This window comes from Bubalus bubalis, chromosome 3 (assembly GCF_019923935.1).
Source record: "Bubalus bubalis isolate 160015118507 breed Murrah chromosome 3, NDDB_SH_1, whole genome shotgun sequence".
Lineage (NCBI taxonomy): Eukaryota > Metazoa > Chordata > Mammalia > Artiodactyla > Bovidae > Bubalus > Bubalus bubalis.
This window is the reverse complement of record NC_059159.1, coordinates 29,656,431-29,674,912: the sequence shown is the minus strand read 5'-3', so window position 1 is coordinate 29,674,912 and position 18,482 is coordinate 29,656,431. Positions and strand designations below refer to the sequence as shown.

The 18,482-nt window shown below is 42.5% G+C and overlaps 1 protein-coding gene across 7 annotated transcripts in view; it reads right to left on the bottom strand.

Moving 5' to 3' along the window:
• TTC19 (tetratricopeptide repeat domain 19) overlaps window positions 1-18,482 on the bottom strand; it is a 30,682-nt gene that overhangs the window by 5,502 nt on the left and 6,698 nt on the right. The window contains exon 8 of one of the 7 annotated variants that reach the window (XM_044939210.2): window positions 16,314-17,561. The exons of the other annotated variants lie outside the window; for them this stretch is intronic. Coding sequence (XP_044795145.1) covers window positions 17,284-17,561 — 278 coding nt within the window. The 3' untranslated portion in view covers window positions 16,314-17,283. Of the gene's footprint in view, window positions 1-16,313; window positions 17,562-18,482 lie in introns of those variants that run through there. 7 annotated transcript variants of the gene reach the window in all.

The following is an 18,482-nucleotide window of genomic DNA, read 5'->3' as shown; positions in this document are numbered from 1 at the left end:
TCTATGAAAAAGATTCACCAAAGAAATCTTTAGTCAAAATACAAGCAACCTGAATTTTCAAATGCACTAAGGATAAATGCACCAAGCAGCTTTTATTCCAGGAATGCTGAGAATGACTCAGTGTACTCTATCTGCACCAAATCAGGCTTGCATAAATGCAGAGGCTCCATCAGTGATTTGGGAGAACTCAAGCACAGGTACCCAGCAATAATAATCTGGGAGAGGCTACAGGGTCTTTGAAGCTAAAGGCATTTGCTGCTCATGCTCCAGGAACGTCCTTGACCTGCCAGGCTGCCTTTCATCACCTGACTAATGACCCTGGTGCTTTCCGAGACCACTAATGGTGGCAGTGGAAGGAGTTTTGGTTCCAGTAACATGACAGATAATCTGAAAACCCTTCTGCTTCAAATATTAGATAAATCATAACACATACCTTTTTACCTGCACAGCTGAGCTCCTGAGAGAAGGAAATCCTGAGGGCCAGCAATTACAAAGGAGCTAAAACCCAAAGGGGAGAGCACGAAACAGGGCCCAGTTCTGGCTGGCTGTGTGGTGGCCTGAGTGTCTCTGAACCCGGAATTGGGTTCTTCATCTCACACAGGACACAGAAGTAGATCTGAACTCCCTATAAAGCTAGGATGACCCCAGAGGCTACAGGTGGACAGGGACCACATGGAAACCCATCACAGACACCCCCCCACCCTACCATGCTCGATTTGATGTCTAAATCCAAGTCATCCCTTCCAGGCTCGGACCTGAGAGTCTGGAAGAACAAAGCCAGGCCAGAGACTCATTTCTCAAAGCCGCTGAAGAGTCTGTAACCCCGAGTACGTAAGCATGGAGACAGCTCAGGTGGGAATCAAGAGGATGGTAAGAGGAGGCCTCCCCTGAAGATAACTGAGTGACCCCGGCTGGAACTCTTCCTCAGAGGTCAGGGGCTCCACCTACAAGCCCTGCGCCAGCCCCTCTGGCCCTCATCCCTCAGCTTACATCCCCATTCTTCAGCCATCTTCAGATATGCAACGACTTCAGTGGATGTTTGCTGTTTTTCCTCCACTAGAAACTGACCAGGTGTTACTTACAGCAGTATCTAATGTGCATCCCAGTGTTTCCTGACTGGTTGAATGAACGAAAGAGAAAAAAGAAGGTATGAACTATACACGGGAGGTATGATGACACCACACATTAATTTTACCTACGGAAGTCACAGGAGCAGGACGTGAATCTCTGGAAGCTCAACATAGAGGTGTCATTACACACCAGCGAGAAAGGGACTCGCTAATAAAACAGCCCTGAGTTAAAACCCAGTCTGGGGGAGGAAAACATAACAGCATTGTCTTACACCACAGTAAAAACAAATTCCAGGTAACGAAAGACTCAATGGAAAATAACCAAGTACTTATTTACTTGTGGATTATTATTAGCATGTTAACTGGTTTCCTCTGGATTATTGTTGATTCCTGGTTGATGGAGTATCAAAGAATTATTATGAAGCTCCATTAGGAAAAGATAAAAAGAAAAATGGCAAAATTTACCTCTGAGGTCCGTACACACGACCCCATCATGACACACTGGCATTCTCTAATTTTTCAGTCATTTTGCAGGTATCTGGACACCTAACCACTGTCAAAAGCGATGTGTGGAGATCATGGTTTCCAAACAGTGTCACTTTTGGCTATTGATATTTTGACAGATAATTTCTGTGAATTACAGTGTTTAACTTAAATTTAGTTAGATACCCATTAGATGTCCACCTCCCCTCCGACCCCAGCTGTAACAACCAAACTATCACCCGAAGGTGCCAGGTGGAAGCCAAGTCTTGACAAGAGACTATTTTTCTGACCTTAGAAAGTGGAGGCTTTTATTTAACAAGACTCAGAAAGCACAAACCATAAAGGAAAATACCAAAAGATTCCCCAAACTGTCAAATGCCCTAAAGTGAAAAAACAAGACCACAAAGAGAGAATGGAACCAACAAAATAGATGCTCGGAAAAAAAAAAAAAAGATGCTTAAATATATTAAGAATTATTTACAAATCATTGAGGAAGAAAAGAAAAACACCCTTCAAAAAATAAGGGAAAAATTTTAAAATGAAATATAGCACAATAAGAATGCCAACACATTGCCGATGAAAATATAAAGTGGTAAAAGCACACTGCTAAGCATTTGGTAATGTCTAGTGTGGCAGGCCAGCAGTCCCACTCCTCGGTACGCCCCTGGGGAACAGCCTGGCGTGTCCACAGAGACACAGGTCCCAGCATTACTCCCACAGCAAGAGAGGCAGGACCTCCATGTCCACCGATGGGCGAAGTGAGCACATGTCCACAGCGGAGGATCAGGGCCTCCACTAGCCTGCATCTCTCCTCTGGAGGATGGAAAAAAGGCAAACCCCCACCGCCCCGACCCAGGAACAATCACGGGAAGTCACCTCTTCTGAACAGACACGCAGCATGACAAATAGGGCCTCTGTGCGAAAAATAACATACTTTAAGTATCAACGTGGATAAAGCTCAGCAATATGATGAGTGAAGAAATAAACTGCAGAAACAATGGTACAGTAAGACACTGTTCATATAAAGTTTAAAAACATTTTAGTCCCATAGTTTACTGATGTATACAAGTATAATAAACAGGCAGAAGATTCATAAACACCAAAACCAAATCCAGGATTACAGTTACATCAAGCAGAAGTACCAAGGGGTTTAAACTTCCCCAGCCCCCCAGACCAGGTAAAATACTGGGTTGGCCGAAAGGTTTGTTCAGGCTTTTCTGTAAGATGGGATGAAAAACCCGAATGAATAATACCTAAGACTTGCCAAAGCTAAGGGGAAAGCATACAGGTATCTATTAAAGTTTCCACTATTTTTGCATAAAATCTTTAAGAAGAAAAGTACAGTACTGACTTTTCTGGATAAGTCAGTAATACAGAATACACAGTGGAAAAGAGGAGACAATATATTTATATACTATAAAACAAGAAAAGAGGGAGGCCGGGACTATCCTGGTGGTCCAGAGGATAGGAATCCACCTGCTGATGCAGGGGACCCAAGTTCCATCCCTGGTCTGGGAACTAAGATCCCACATGCCTCGGGCCAACTTGGAGCCCATGTACAAGAGAAGCCTGAGTACCACAACTACTGAGTAGCCCCTGCCCACAGCAACGATAGAGCCCACACGCAGCGATGAGACCCAGCACGTCCCAAAAAACCCCAAAAAGGTTCACCAAAGACCAGGCAGAATTCAGAGAGACCAACCCCTAACCTTATTATGCTAAAGAGCTTCCAATGCCTACAAAGTAACCAGGCAGGAGAAGACAGGTTATTTACAAAAGAAGGTGAATAAGTTGGCTTCTGCATTCTCTGCAGAAAAATCCCACCAGATGCAAAATTCCAGATCGCAGAGAACTAGGGAAAAGTAGCAGATTTATTACCCTGTAGTCATCTCATCTTACACAGGAAACTGAAAATAAAAAATTTTTTTCTGAGTCAAATACATCTTGAAGAAATTTTAGGTTGCTCTTAACAGAACTGAGAACCATATTATGTGCCTTCCTTCCAAAATATAAAAGGAGGTTTAGTGAGGAAAACAACCCTTTAAGAGGGACTTGAAAACACAAGAAATAACAAAAATGGAAAGCTTTTAGCGCAAAAATTTAGACCAAATACCACTTTCAATTCTAGATTTAAGTAGGTTTTATTATCACAAGGTAACAATACTCAGGTTAAAAAAAAAAAAAAAGATCCAAACACAGCCTTCTACAAAAGACATACTGAGGGAAGCCCTGGTGGTTAAGAACTGGGCTGCAGATTCAGGGAACACAGGTTCGATCCCTGGTCCAGAAAGATCCCACATGCCACAGGCAACTAAGTCCATGGGTCACAACCACTGAGCACTCGCTCTAAAGCCCACGAGTTGCAACTACTGACCCCTCGCACCTAGAGCCAGCGCTCCACAAGAGAAGCCACCACAATGAGAAGTCCACGTACCGAAAGAGGAGCCTCCCAACTAGAGAAATGCCCTTGCAGCAAGGAAGACCCAGCACAGCCAAAAAAGAACCCCAAAACATACTGAAAACAAAATGGCTCAAAATTAAATTTTAAGAGTAAGATACAGTCAACAATGTGAAACTAAAATTTGTGACAAATACCTCAAGTAGGACAAAAAAGAATCATTTTTCTGATGAAAGGATAATTCATAATGAAGCTATGTGCATATATATATATAAAATCTGGGACTCTAAACAGTATAGATATATAAAGAAAAAAATCACAAAAACATAAATATTGTCTACAACTACACAATGTCAGCAAGGGTACAGAAGCCTGAACAACACTATAAACCAACTAAACCCGACACACACTTACAGAGTACGCCTCCTCTCAGATGCACACGCAACACTCCCAGATAGACCATGTTGTTGTTGTTTAGCTGCTCAGTCATGTCCGACTCTTTGCAACCCCATGGACTCTTCTTCTGTCCATGGGATTCTCCAGGCAAGAATACTGGAGTGGATTGCCATTCCGTTCTCCAAGGGATCTTCCCAACCCAGGAATCTACAAACTCTTATCTTCCGTGTCTCCTGCATTAGCAGGATTCTTTACCACTGAGCCACCAGGGAAGCCTGGATAGACCACGTACCAGGCCATAAAACAAATCTTAATAAAATGTAAAAGGACTGAAATCATACAAAGCATGTTTTCTGATCATAATGGAACAAACCTAAAAATCAACAGAAGGAAATTTCGGAAATTCACAAATACATGTAGATTAATCAACACTCTCCAAAATATCCAAGAGATCTCAAAAGAAATCACAAGAAAATATTAGAAAATATTTTGAGATACATGAAAATAAAAACACAACACACCAAAATTCATGGGATGCAGCTAACATAACAGAGGAACATTTTTAGTTGTAAATGGCTACATTAAAAAAGAAAGGTCTTGGGAAGCAGATTCAAGAGTGAGTGTGTGCGTGTGTGTGTATGTGTGTGTATATATATATATATATGTATATATATGATTGATTAGGATTGATGTACAGCAGAAACCACATTATAGAGCAATTATCGTGCAATTAATCCTCTACCTAAGAAACTAGAAAAAGAGCAAAATAAACCCATGGCGCGCAGAAGAGATATAAAAGATTAGAGTGGAAACAAATGAGGTAGAAAACAAACAAACAAAATTAGAAAATGAAACCAAAAGTTGGCTCTTTGACAAGGTCAAGAAGACTGACAAAAACTAAAAAGAAACACGTATAGTCAGGAAAGTCTTTCGTAACTCAAGAGGGGTAAACGTAACAAGAAGAGCTAAACCACTTAATTGACAGGTTAACAAACTCTCTGATAGCCCCTGATGAGCCCGGCCACAATGCTAGAGCATCTCACCCCCACAACAACTCCACGAGGAAGGCTCTCCCGTCATTTGCATGGACGAGGTCCCACTGCTGTTCTAAGTGGAGAAGCCAGAATTCCAACCTGGCTCAATTCAAAGAATTCATGAAACCAAATATGCCACCAGAAATACTCCAACTTTCCAGAAATGTTTTACTTGAAATATGAAAATCTGGGGAAGGAATATGATCTTGAATACATAACAGAATATTGTTAAGCTATGCTTTATAAATATAATTCCTAAGAAAATTTCTTCCAGGAAAATACAGAAAAAAAAAATTATAAAATTCTTTCATCCATGTGTTCACTTACTCAACAGATATTTATTTAAGCTATGTTATTGATACTGTCCCAGGTACTGAAAGCAACTCAAGAAAATAGAACCACCTTAAATGCGTAAGGAACCAAGGAAGGAAGAAAAAAGGGTGCCAGAAAATAACTAAAGGAGATCTGACCCAGATGGTTTCACAGATCCTACAATTTCCAAGGACTAGGTCACTCCGAGTAATGCCTCACACCTATTCCAGGAAACAGAGAGAACATGCCAACTCATTTTATTACATTAATACAATCCTGTGATGACAAGCTTGGGAAATCAACTACAGATCTCACATGAGAAAATAAATGCAAATGTCTAAATAAAATATCAGCATTAAGTATTATCCAGCAGTACTAGCAAGCTTGATGCAGCACAGCTACTCATGCAGTTTGACACCAAATTAGATTTAAGACAAAGTTGTCCAGCACTGGTGTTACTTACCATCCTGAGACTATGGCCAATGAACGAAATTTAACAAGGGGGGGGGGGGGTAAGGGACACGGGAGTAGAACTATGGCTTCCCAAATAGTTAATTCTGTATCTGGAAATAGTGTGAATATCAACTGAAACCAAACAGTTTAGTAAGGTGTCCACCGAGAATCAGATGTGACAGAACAGCATCACATCTGTGAAGAAATCGGCCCGCAGCCCTGAGTGGGAAGACGCGCCCAGAGTGACTTCTGCCAGCAGGGATGCCATTCATTCATGTCAGGAGCCACTCTCTCATGTAATTCAAGAAGAGGGATTCTGAACCCTGTCAGGAATGGATCCTGACCAGTTTTAACCAATCATGGTAATCCCCTTTGGTTTGCCAAGTACTGGGTTAGAAATGCCACATGACCCACCCCAGCCAAAAGGGGTAAGGGTAAATCCCCCGGGGTGGGGAAAGATTCCAGCGGAGACAACCTGGCCTCTAAGAGAAACATCCGAGGAGTTTCCCTTTTCCTCTGGACGCTGCTGTTTCTGGGTGAGGTTCCTGGGACCTGACAGTCACTTTTCACCCACAAGGGAAGCGCAAGGAGAAAGCCAGCACACTGAGAATGTCAGCGAGGGGCAGTGGGAAGAGCACCCTTGACTGAACTGCCAGACACATAATCGTGTCCTCACTATTTAACTCAATTTAGTTGAATTTTTTTTTTCTGTTAGCAGTCAAATGCTAACTTATTCAGATGGCAATCTCCCCAAACTAGTATCTTAAAATTCAGTCTCAAAGCACTTTGGGAACCTTACAAAATGATCTAAAATGCATGTGAAAATTAAGAGAAAAACCAAATGGGAGGCCTTCCCCCGTGGTTCAGTGGTTGAGAGTCCGTCTGCCTATGTGGGTGACACGGGTTCGATCCCTGGTCCGGGAGGCTCCCGCATGCTGTAAAGCAACTAAGCTCATTCGCCACAACTATTAAGCCTGTGCTCCAGTGCCCAGGAGCTGCAACTATTGGGCCCACGTGCCTCGAGCCGAGCTCCCCAACAAGAGAAGCCAGTGTACTGCAACGAACAGTAGCTATCACCCACTCGCCGAAACTAGAGAAAAGCCTGCGCAGCAACAAAGAACCAGCAGGGTCGAAAATAGCCTAGTACACTTTAGTACATACTGTCCTAAGTGCTTTATGTGTAATTCTTTTAACAGTCCCAAGAGAAAGTATTATACTCTTAATCCCATTCTGCGGATTAAAAACAGAGATTTGATCAAAGTCACAAAGCAATACATTAACAGAATCAGAAAATGTAAATTAATACAGTCCTTTCTAAAGAAATCGTGCAGTATTCATCAACAACCTTGAGATGTGCTGACTGACCTGCAATGTCACTGCAAAACCACCCTGAGGAGTCAGCTCTGAACACTGCCTTACGTTCCGTAGCAGAAGGCTGGGCCACCCCACCTGACTGGACCCACAGGGTTCTACTCCACTCCCTCACTCACACGAGAGCCCCAGGAGAGACTGAGAGGAAGGGAATCTGGAGTAAAGAAGCAGCCCAGTTAGAAGAGTTTGCCATATTCATAAAAGACAGGTGACAGAGGTGAGAGGGAGGCTGGGGGGTGGGGACATGTGTACACCTGTGGCTGATTCACGCTGATGGGCGGCAGAGACCAGCACAATATTGTAATTATTTTCCAATTAAAAATCAAGAACAAAAACACCTAGCAAATCCAGTCACCTACTGGCTTTGGAGGAAAACAAAGGTTGTACACAGAAGAAACTATAATTTACAGCCCTGTTACTTGGCTCAGCAGTTAACACGCTTATATTGTATTCATAGTGTGCATGTCTCAAATCTGTGATAAATCCTCACTTCCAAGCCACTAGATTCTAAAACTAACTTAAGAAATAATAATTTTATGTTATTTAGAAATAAAATACCGGAAGAAATTGGTTAAGAGTTCAAAATGACTAGGAACAAGCAGGGCAAAGAAAATGATGTTTATTTTGAAATTGCTGTTTTTAAATTAAGTTGTAATATTCTTTGACTTTTTATATTATTCAGGTAATATTAGAAAGTAATTTTTAAAAGAAAAATATCCAGAAAAGCACAAATAAAATATAAATCCCCCATGAAGCCTATCAGCCAGAGATAGATTTTGGTATCATTTCAGCCTGTGTTCTATACTTATATTTAATCTCTGTATTGTAAAAAATTAAGACTGCTCCTAACTATATTGTTTTCACTTAATTTGTTAGGGCATTTCCTCAGTAATTAGAAAACAAGTTTTGATCTGAAGTAATATATTCCTGGGATGAAGTTAGTTATGTCAGTTGAAAGCACACAAATGTGATAATGGATTTGCTTTGTTTAAAACTGAGGGAATGTATTTCCTGAGAGAAAGATAAATCACATTTACAAGGGAAATTAATTTGCTCTGACAAGACTCCTTTCAACTAGAAAAAAGGTGCTTTCCCCATACACTACATTTTTTTTTTTTAAATCAGGTTACAAAGTACAGTGTGATCCCTCACTTGCTTGCTAAAATGTAAATGGCAGTGGGCAAAACAAACCTAGAAAGACAAACACCGAAAAATAAATAAGAATTCTTGGCATGATTATAAGTGATCTTTATTTTCTTCTTAATGCTGTTTGAAATTTTATTCTGTGAAATGAAAATACCTCCTTTTGTATCAATAAACAAGAAATGTCACAGCCATCCGCGGTTTCTAGCCTGCGAACGTGAACGAGGGCTCCCAAAACCTCAGGTGCTGCCGCCTCCCCAAGGTGACTGTGGGGGGAGGGAGTGATGCAAGGAAACAGGACTGGCCCCAGGCAGCTGAGGTGCATATGAAAGGAATGAATTCAGTAAGCCCACAGGTTTGCATTTTTCCATGCTTAATTTTGCATGCTAAATTTTGTGGGGATGAGAAGACACCTGGAAATACCCACCCAGGGTCTAGAAACTGGGTGGAGCTTGGTTGGAAGATCCTGAGAGAATTCCCACCCAGGAGAAAGGCACAGGTGGGGGCAGGCTCAGTTTTTACCAAGAAATACCCAGGGTCTGGCTGAAAGACACTGAGGTGGCTCAATTGTAGAAAGACATAAGGAACGGAGCTCAAGACTTGCAAGTATCTAGTTAACTGGACAAATTAAATCCCATCCTAAATATCAAAAAGTGAAAGTCACTCAGTCGTGTCCGACTCTTTATGACCCCATAGATTATACAGTCCACAGAATTCTCCAGGCCAGAATACTGGAGTGGATAGCCTGTCCCTTCTCCAGAGGATCTTCCCAACCCAGGGATCAAACCCAGGTCTCTCACATTGCAGGCAGTTTCTTCACCAGCTGAGCCACTGAGGGAGCTCTTTAATACATACGCAGTTAAAAATTAAAAGCTGGCTTCACACACACAAATCACAATCTGGAGACCAACTCCGCAGGCCAACCATGCTTCCCTTATAGACAGGCCAGAGAGTGTGTCAGTCGCTCAGTCACGTGGGAAACTTTGTCACCCATGGACTATGGCGTGCCAGGCTCCTCTGTCCATGAGGATTCTCTAGGCAAGATTACTGGAGTGGGTAGCCTATTCCTTCTCCAGGGGATCTTCCTGACCTAGGAACTGAACCAGGGTCTCCTGCATTGCAGGCTTCCCTGGTAACTCGGTTGGTAAAAAATCAAGCTGCAATGTGGGAGACATGGGGTCCTAAAGAGTTGGACACAACTAAGCAACTTTCACTTTCATTCCTGCATTGCAGATGGATTCTTACCAGCTAAGCTACCCTACAAATGCTAATAAAAGCAATTAAGAATATCAACAAAAAAACAGGGGGGTGGGGGGAGGTCTTATGACCAACCTAGATAGCATATTAAAAAGCAGAGACATTACTTTGCCAACAAAGGTCTGTCTAGTCAAGGCTATGGTTTTTCCAGTGGTCATGTATGGATGTGAGAGTTGGACTGTGAAGAAAGCTGAGCACCGAAGAATTGATGCTTTTGAACTGTGGTGTTGGAGAAGACTCTTGAGAGGCCCTTGGACTGCAAGGAGATCCAACCAGTCCATTCTAAAGGAGATCAGTCCTGGGTGTTCTTTGGAAGGAATGATGCTAAAGCTGAAACTCCAGTACTTTGGCCACCTCATGCAAAGAGTTGACTCATTGGAAAAGACTCTGATGCTGGGAGGGATTGGGGGCAGGAGGAGAAGGGGACGACAGAGGCTGAGATGGCTGGATGGCATCACCGACTCGATGGACGTGAGTCTGGGTGAACTCCGGGAGTTGGTGATGGACAGGGAGGCCTTGCGTGCTGCAATTCATGGGGTCACAAAGAGTTGGACACGACTGAGCGACTGAACTGAACTAGGGGGAGTTCTAGTTATTATTTCGATGAGGTAAAAAAAATTTTTTTTTTAAAAAAGGAGTTATGTCAAATGAATAACAAGTTCTTTGGATGGTTATTTAAAATGGGATAAATAAAACAGACATATATGCCTTTTACCCAGAGCCTTTTACATTAAAGTAGGTAAAATAGGGAACAGAAAGAAAAAGCCTTCTAAACTCTCCCTCAAGACAAAAATTTGTTGATTGGATACTGATGAAAACTTAAGTTAAAGGTATAGAAGCTGGCGCAATTTCAGTTCAGTCGCTCGGTCATGTCCAACTCTTTGCGACCCCATGGACTGCAGCACGCCAGGCTTCCCTGTCCATCACCAACTCCCGGAGCTTGCTCAAACTCAAGTCCACCGAGTCAATAAAAATGTATGTAGTAGTAGTGAAAGTCACTCAGTCGTGTCTGATTGTTGTGAAACCACGGACTGTAGCCCGCCAGGTTCCTCTATCCATGGGATTCTCCAGGCAAGAATACTGGAGTGGGTTGCCATTTCCTTCTCCAGGGGATATTCCCGATACAGGAATCGAACCCATGTCTCCTGCACTGCAGGCAGATTCTTAACCAACTGAGCTAGGAAGGAAGCCCCAAAAAATGTATGTAAATTGGTATATTTAAATGGGCTTTATATAGGGTGTTAAAGCTCTTATTTAATTATATTGTGGGATAAACAAGGCATATAGATTGCCACTAAGAAAATATTAACTAAACGCACTGAGAAAACTAATAGTTACCTGAGTGATACAAAAGGAGTAAACGGGGAACTGACATGCAAGGGTTAATTTTTTAAAGTGATTTTCCTTTGCTTTAATTAATAAACTCAGAAAGGTCTTTGCTAAATGCCTTATAACATAGAACTTCGTAAATTACATTTGTTTGATAAATATCCTGCCACTGATTTTAGTATCTTTAGGCGACAAAACCATCTTTTAAAATAACTAACCGACTGCCTTTTGTCTTGCAAATGTATAAACCAGAATATGAATATAGGCCTCAAAGAGCTGAGACTAAGCCCAATTAAGCAGGCATGACTGGGAAATCAAGAAAAAAAAAAGTGGCAGTTTTAAATCTAAACTGCTGAGAATGTTCCCTCAGCAAAATCTTACAGATAGTACGCCTTAATCATGTAAACAAGCAACTTTAAGGTATTCCAACTGTTTGTTAACCAGTAAGTTTATATTGTAATACCTGGTAAAGCCATGAGATCTCTATAGCTTATGTCTGTATACACAGAGAAGATGCCTCTACTTCTAAAAGGTATTATTAGAACAGGATTTATAAGGAGTGCTACTTAATTTTAATAAAAAGTGCCTACATTTAAAGAAAACTGGCCAAGACGATTTTCAGGTTCACATGAAGTGGGAAATACTCAATATTAAGTTGATATCTGAGATTAATGTTTAAGTTTAAAGATGTCATTTAAGAATCATCATTAAGAAGAGGTGGCAAGAACACATAGAAGAAACTGAACAGCAAAGGTCTCAATGACCCGGATAACCACGATGGTGTAATCACTCACCTAGAGTCAGACATCCTGGAATGCAAGTGGGCCTTAGGAAGCATCACTACCAACAAAGCTACTGGAGGTGATGGAATTTCAGCTGAGCTATTTCAAATCCTAAAAGATGATGATGCTGTTAAAAGTGCTACACTCAACATGCCAGCAAACTTGGAAAACTCAGCAGTGCCAACAGGACTGGGAACGGTCAGCTTTCATTCAAATCCCAGAAAAGGGCAATGCCAAAGAGTGTTCAAACTACTGCACAACTGCAGTCATTTCACATGCTAGCATTTTTAGTAACACTAAAAATTCTCCAAGCCAGGCTTCAACAGTACACGAACAGAAAACTTCCAGTTGTACAAACTGGATTTAGAAAAAGATGAGGAACCAGAGATAAAACTCCCAACATACGATGAATCATTAAAAAAGCAAGGGAATTTCAGAAAAACATCTACTTCTGCTTCACTGACTACACTAAAGCCTTTGACTGTGTGGATCAAAACAAACTGGAAAATTCTTAAAGAGATGGGAATACCAGACCACCTTACCTGCCTCTGAGAAACATGTATGCAGGTCAAGAAGCAACAGTTAGAACCAGGCATGGAACAACGGACTGGTTTCAAACTGGGAAAGGAGTACGTCAAGGCTGTATATAGTCACCCTGCTTATTTAACCTCTATGCAGAGTACAGAGAACTATGGACAGAGGTTCGTGACATTGTACAGGAGACAGAAATCAAGACCATCCCCATGGAAAAGAAATGCAAAAAAGCAAAATGGCTGTCTGGGCAGGCCTTAAAAATAAGGAAAGAAGAGAAGCGAAAAGCAAAGGAGAAAAGGAAAGATATAAGCATCTGAATGCAGAGTTCTGAAGAATAACAAAAAGAGATAAGAAAGCCTTCCTCAGCGATCAATGCAAAGAAATAGAGGAAAACAACAGAATGGGAAAGACTAGAGATCTCTTCAAGAAAATTAGAGATCAAGGGAACATTTCATGCAAAGATGGGCTCGATAAAGGACAGAAATGGTATGGACCTAACAGAAGCAGAAGATATTAAGAAGAGGTGGCAAGAAAACACAGAAGAACTGTACAAAAAAGATCTTCACAACCAAGATAATTACGATGGTGTGATCACTGACCTAGAGCCAGACATCCTGGAATGTGAAGTCAAGTGGGCCTTGGAAAGCATCACTACGAACAAAGCTAGTGGAGGTGATGGAATTCCAGTTGAGCTATTTCAAATCCTGAAAGATGAGGCTGTGAAAGTGCTGTACTCAATATGCCAGCAAATTTGGAAAACTCAGCAGTGGCCACAGGACTGGAAAAGGTCAGTTTTCATTCCAATCCCAAAGAAAGGCAATGCCAAAGAATGCTCAAACTACTGCACAATTGCACTCACCTCACACGCTAGTAAAGTAATGCTCAAAATTCTCCAAGCCAGGCTTCAGCAATATGTGAACCGTGAACTTCCAGATGTTCAAGCTGGTTTTAGAAAAGGCAGAGGAACCAGAGATCATATTGCCAACATCCGCTGGATCATGGAAAAAGCAAGAGAGTTCCAGAAAAACATCTATTCCTGCTTTATTGACTATGCCAAAGCCTTTGACTGTGTGGATCACAATAAAGCCTTTGACTGTGTGGGAAATTCTGAAAGAGATGGGAATACCAGACCCCCTGACCTGCCTCTTGAGAAACCTATATGCAGGTCAGGAAGCAACAGTTAGAACTGGACATGGAACAACAGACTGGTTCCCAATAGGAAAAGGAGTACGTCAAGGCTGTATATTGTCACCCTGCTTATTTAACTTATATGCAGAGTACATCATGAGAAACGCTGGGCTGGAAGAAGCAGAAGCTGGGAATCAAGATTGCCGGGAGAAATATCAGTAACCTCAGACATGCAGATGACACCACCCTTATGGCAGAAAGTGAAGAGGAACTAAAAAGCCTCTTGATGAAAGTGAAAGAGGAGAGTGAAAAAGTTGGCTTAAAGCTCAGCATTCAGAAAACGAAGATCATGGCATCTGGTCCCATCACTTCATGGGAAATTGGTGGGGAAACAGTGGAAACTGTCAGACTTTATTTTTGGGGGCTCCAAAATCACTGCAGATGGTGACTGCAGCCATGAAATTAAAAGACACTTACTCCTTGGAAGGAAAGTTATGACCAACCTAGACAGTATATTAAAAAGCAGAGACATTACTTTGCCTACAAAGGTTCATCTAGTCAAGGCTGTGGTTTTTCCTGTGGTCACGTATGGATGTGAGAGTTGGACTGTGAAGAAAGCTGAGCACCGAAGAATTGATGCTTTTGAACTGTGGTGTTGGAGAAGATTCTTGAGAGTCCCTTGGACTGCAAGGAGATCCAACCAGTCCATTCTAAAGGAGATCAGTCCTGGGTGTTCTTTGGAAGGACTGATGCTAAAGCTGAAACTCCAGTACTTTGGCCACCTCATGCAAAGAGTTGACTCACTGGAAAAGACTCTGATGCTGGGAGGGATTGGGGACAGGAGGAGAAGGGGACGACAGAGGCTGAGATGGCTGGATGGCATCACCGACTCGATGGACGTGAGTTTGGGTGAACTCCAGGAGTTGGTGATGGACAGGGAGGCCTGGTGTGCTGCAATTCATGGGGTGGCAAAGAGTCGGACACGACTGAGTGACTGAACTGAACTGATGCAGAGTACATCATGTGAAACGCCAGCTGATAAAGCACAAGCTGGAATCAACACTGCACGGAAAAATATCAATAACCTCAGATATGTAGATGACACCCTAATGGCAGAAAGGGAAGAGAACTAAAGAACCTCTTGATGAAGGTGAAAGAGGAGAGTGAAAAAGTTGGCTCAAAACTCAACATTCAAAAAACGATGATCATGGCATCTGGTCCCATCATTTCATGGCAAACAGATGGGGGGAAAAAAGGGTAACACTGACAAGACTTTATCTTCTTGGGCTCCAAAATCACTGCAACGGTGACTGCAGCCATGAAATGAAAAGACATTTGCTCCTTGGAAGAAAAGCTATGATGAACCTAGACAGTGTATTAAAAAGCAAAGACGTCAACTATGCTGACAAAGATCCACACAGTCAAAGCTATGTTTTGCCAGTAGTCATGTATGGATGTTGAGAGTTGGAACATAAAGAAGGCCGAGTGTCGAAGAATTGATGCTTTTCAACTGCGGTGCTGGTCAAGACTTTTGAAAGTCCCATGGACAGCAAGAAGATGAAACCATCAATCCTAGAGGAAATCAACCCTGAATATTCATTGGAAGGACTGATGCTGAAGCTCCAATAGTTTGGCCACCTGATGCAAAGAGCTGACTCACTGGAGGAAAAGGGGGCAACAGTGGATGAGATGGTTGGATGGCATCATTGACTCAATGGACATGAGTTTGAGCAAACTCCGGGTGACAGTGAAGGACAGGGAAGACTGGAGTGCTGCAGTCCATGGGGTCGCAGAGTTGGACACAACTGAGAGACTGGAGAACAAAAGAGTCATCTAAATTAAGTATAACATTTTATCGTATTTAGGTTTAATAAATAAGACCTTACTATCTCTTGCAAGAAAATAACTGCACATGATGAAACTTCAAGGTAAATGAGATAAAAACTTTGGGACAAAAGCTTTAAAGTATTATTTTAGAAATGTGTACTTAACATGATCTTTCCAGATGTTTAGTAACTTAAGATTCTAAAGCTGTGCCAATTTAAGCTACGTGATGCAAGTTTACCTAAAAGATACTAAGGTACTAAGTCATCAATTACTAGAAAAAAAAATTTAAAGTATTTGAAAATATTAATGAAAACGTTTGGTATCGCCTAAGATGTTCTGTATAAGAAAACAGGGTTTCAGATGGTAAAGAATCTGCCTACAATGCAAGAGAGCTGGGTTCCATCACTGGGTTGGGACGACCACCTAGAGAAGGAAATGGCAACTCACTCCAGTATTCCTGCCTGGAGTATTCCACGGACAGAGGAGCCTGGTGGGCTACAGTCCATGGAGTTGAAAAGAGTCAGACACGACTGAGGAACCAACACACACATTAAGAAAATAAATGTTTTAAAAAATTATCACTGATGTTTAAGCTCACCAATTTATAAAATGCCAATGTAAAGACAAAACCTAACTGTTTACATCTTAGTTTCACTAAAATTAATGTTTTAAGAGTTGAGGATTCTAATTTAAACATGTAATTAAAGCTATGAGAAACAATACAGTAACTTTTCAAAATACGGTAAGAGATACAATGTATGTTTTCAGTAAAGAAGATATAAGAAATGAAATTAAATCTTGGTTAAAAATAAATGAGCTGGTTAATTTTATTTAGATGAAAAATGAAAGGCTGGATACAAAAAATGATGAGAGATTATGAGGAGGAACCTTGAGGAAAGTTTTATGCATAGTCACGATTAACGAAATTTAGAGTGAAGTTAACTAAGTAAATGGACTGTTTGATGAGCTAATGCAAGACTGGAAATTTTGTCTCCTATAAGTTCTCCTTTTGATAACAGACTGTTTTATCAAACCGGCAGAGAAAGAGGATCAAAGACCAAGCGGAGGCAGAAAGACTTCCGAGAGAAGATCAGGGACAAGGCTGGAGAAGGCAATGCTCTTAGAGCCTCTGACAGAGAGAGGAGCTGGGGCTGCAGGCGGAGGCGGGCCTGAGACGGCAGGTGGGCGGGAACGCCTTCCCTAGGGAATGAGGGAGCAGGGACCCCTGGGAGGAAACGACCACAGGCGCCCAGGCAAAAAGCACAGGGGCCTGGACCACAACGGGGCAGGAGGGCCAGACGGCTGTGACGTGGACGTATTGCCACAGCAGTTTCAGTACAGCTTGCTGGTGAGCTACAAGCAGGAAGTAAGGAAGAATCACAGATGGCGCCAAAGCACCAGGTAAATGGTGGTGCCAGTTACAAAACAGGCTGCCTGGTGAGAAGCAACTGTGAGGGTGGGAATCAAGAGATCCACTGCCGGGGGTGGGGTGGGGGTGTACAATATACACGAGGGCGCAAGAAGGACAAACTCTTTTGGTGTCAAATAAGCTACAATGATATAGGGCACAACACAGGGACTATAGCAAATATTTTACAATAACTATAAATGGAAGACAACCTTTAAAAATGGAATCACTGTACTGTCCACCTGTAACATATAACACACGTCAACTACACTTCAGTAAGAAACACTAGATCAACGCAGGAAAACAGAGAGACTCATGTGGAATATATGAAGTGTGAGATGATCATCAGGCATTGCGGTCAAGATGTCAGGTAGACAAGCTCCCTCACAGGCTGCGCTGAAGATGTAGGGCCAGTACTGGAAGCACAGGCCTCACGGTTGCCTCCCAGGCTGCAGGGGCAGAGAGCGGAGTGGCCCAGACAGCGCCGAGGCCCACAAGAGAGGTGACCCAGCCAGCGCGAGCAACCAGGGAGGTGGCCTTGAAGTCCAGTAAAGTGTTTCCAGCAGGAGATGGTGATCACTGGGCTGAGCTGCCAGGGAGGAGCTGCTGACCTCGATGCAGGGAGCTTCAGCAGAGCTGATGGAGGAAAACTGAGTTATGTTCCAGGGAAAACTGTAAGACCACGGAGAACAGACACCTCCCTGAAGCCACATGTACTGCCTTCAGAGATACAAGAGCCGTGCTCCACCTCCATCATCGTGCAAGCGTCCAGCAAAGAGGAAGTGTGAAATCAAGAGTCACCGAACGAATGTCAATCTGAAAATTCCCAATATTTCAACCCACAGTAAGAAATCTGAATGCAAGGACTTCCCTGGTGGCCCAGTGGTTAAGAATCCACCTGCCAATGCAGGCGACATGGGTTTTATCCCTGGTCAGGGAACTAGATCCCACATGCCTCAGAGCAACTAAACCCGTGCACTGTAACTACTGAGCCTGCGCTCTAGAGCCCATGCTCCGCAACAAGAGAACCCCCGCAACAAGAAGCCCCGAGACAAAGAGTAGCACCCACCTGCCACAACGAGAGCAAAATAAAATAATTAAAAGGAATAAAACCCCAAATGCACATGAAAAGATGCTCAACATCCCTAATTATTAAGAGAAATGCAAATAAAAACTATAATGAAATAACACCTGACAGCAGTCAGAATAGCCATCAGAAAGTATATAACCTCTGGAAGAGGTGTGGAGAACAGGGAACCTCCTACACTACCGGCGGGAGGAAAGCTGGCGCAGCCCATGGACCACAGTACGGAGGCTCCTCAGGAAACGAGAGACAGTTACCAAGCCCACTCCTAGGCATAAACCCAGACAAAACCGTAATTCAAAACGACACACGCGCTCTATGTTCACAGCAGCACTATTCACAACAGCCAAGACAGGGAAGCAACCTGCCTGTCCCTCAACAGATGACTGGATAAAACACACGCGGCACCTACACACAATGCACTACTGCTCAACCACAAAAAAGAACACAACGCCATCTGCAGCAGCACGGAC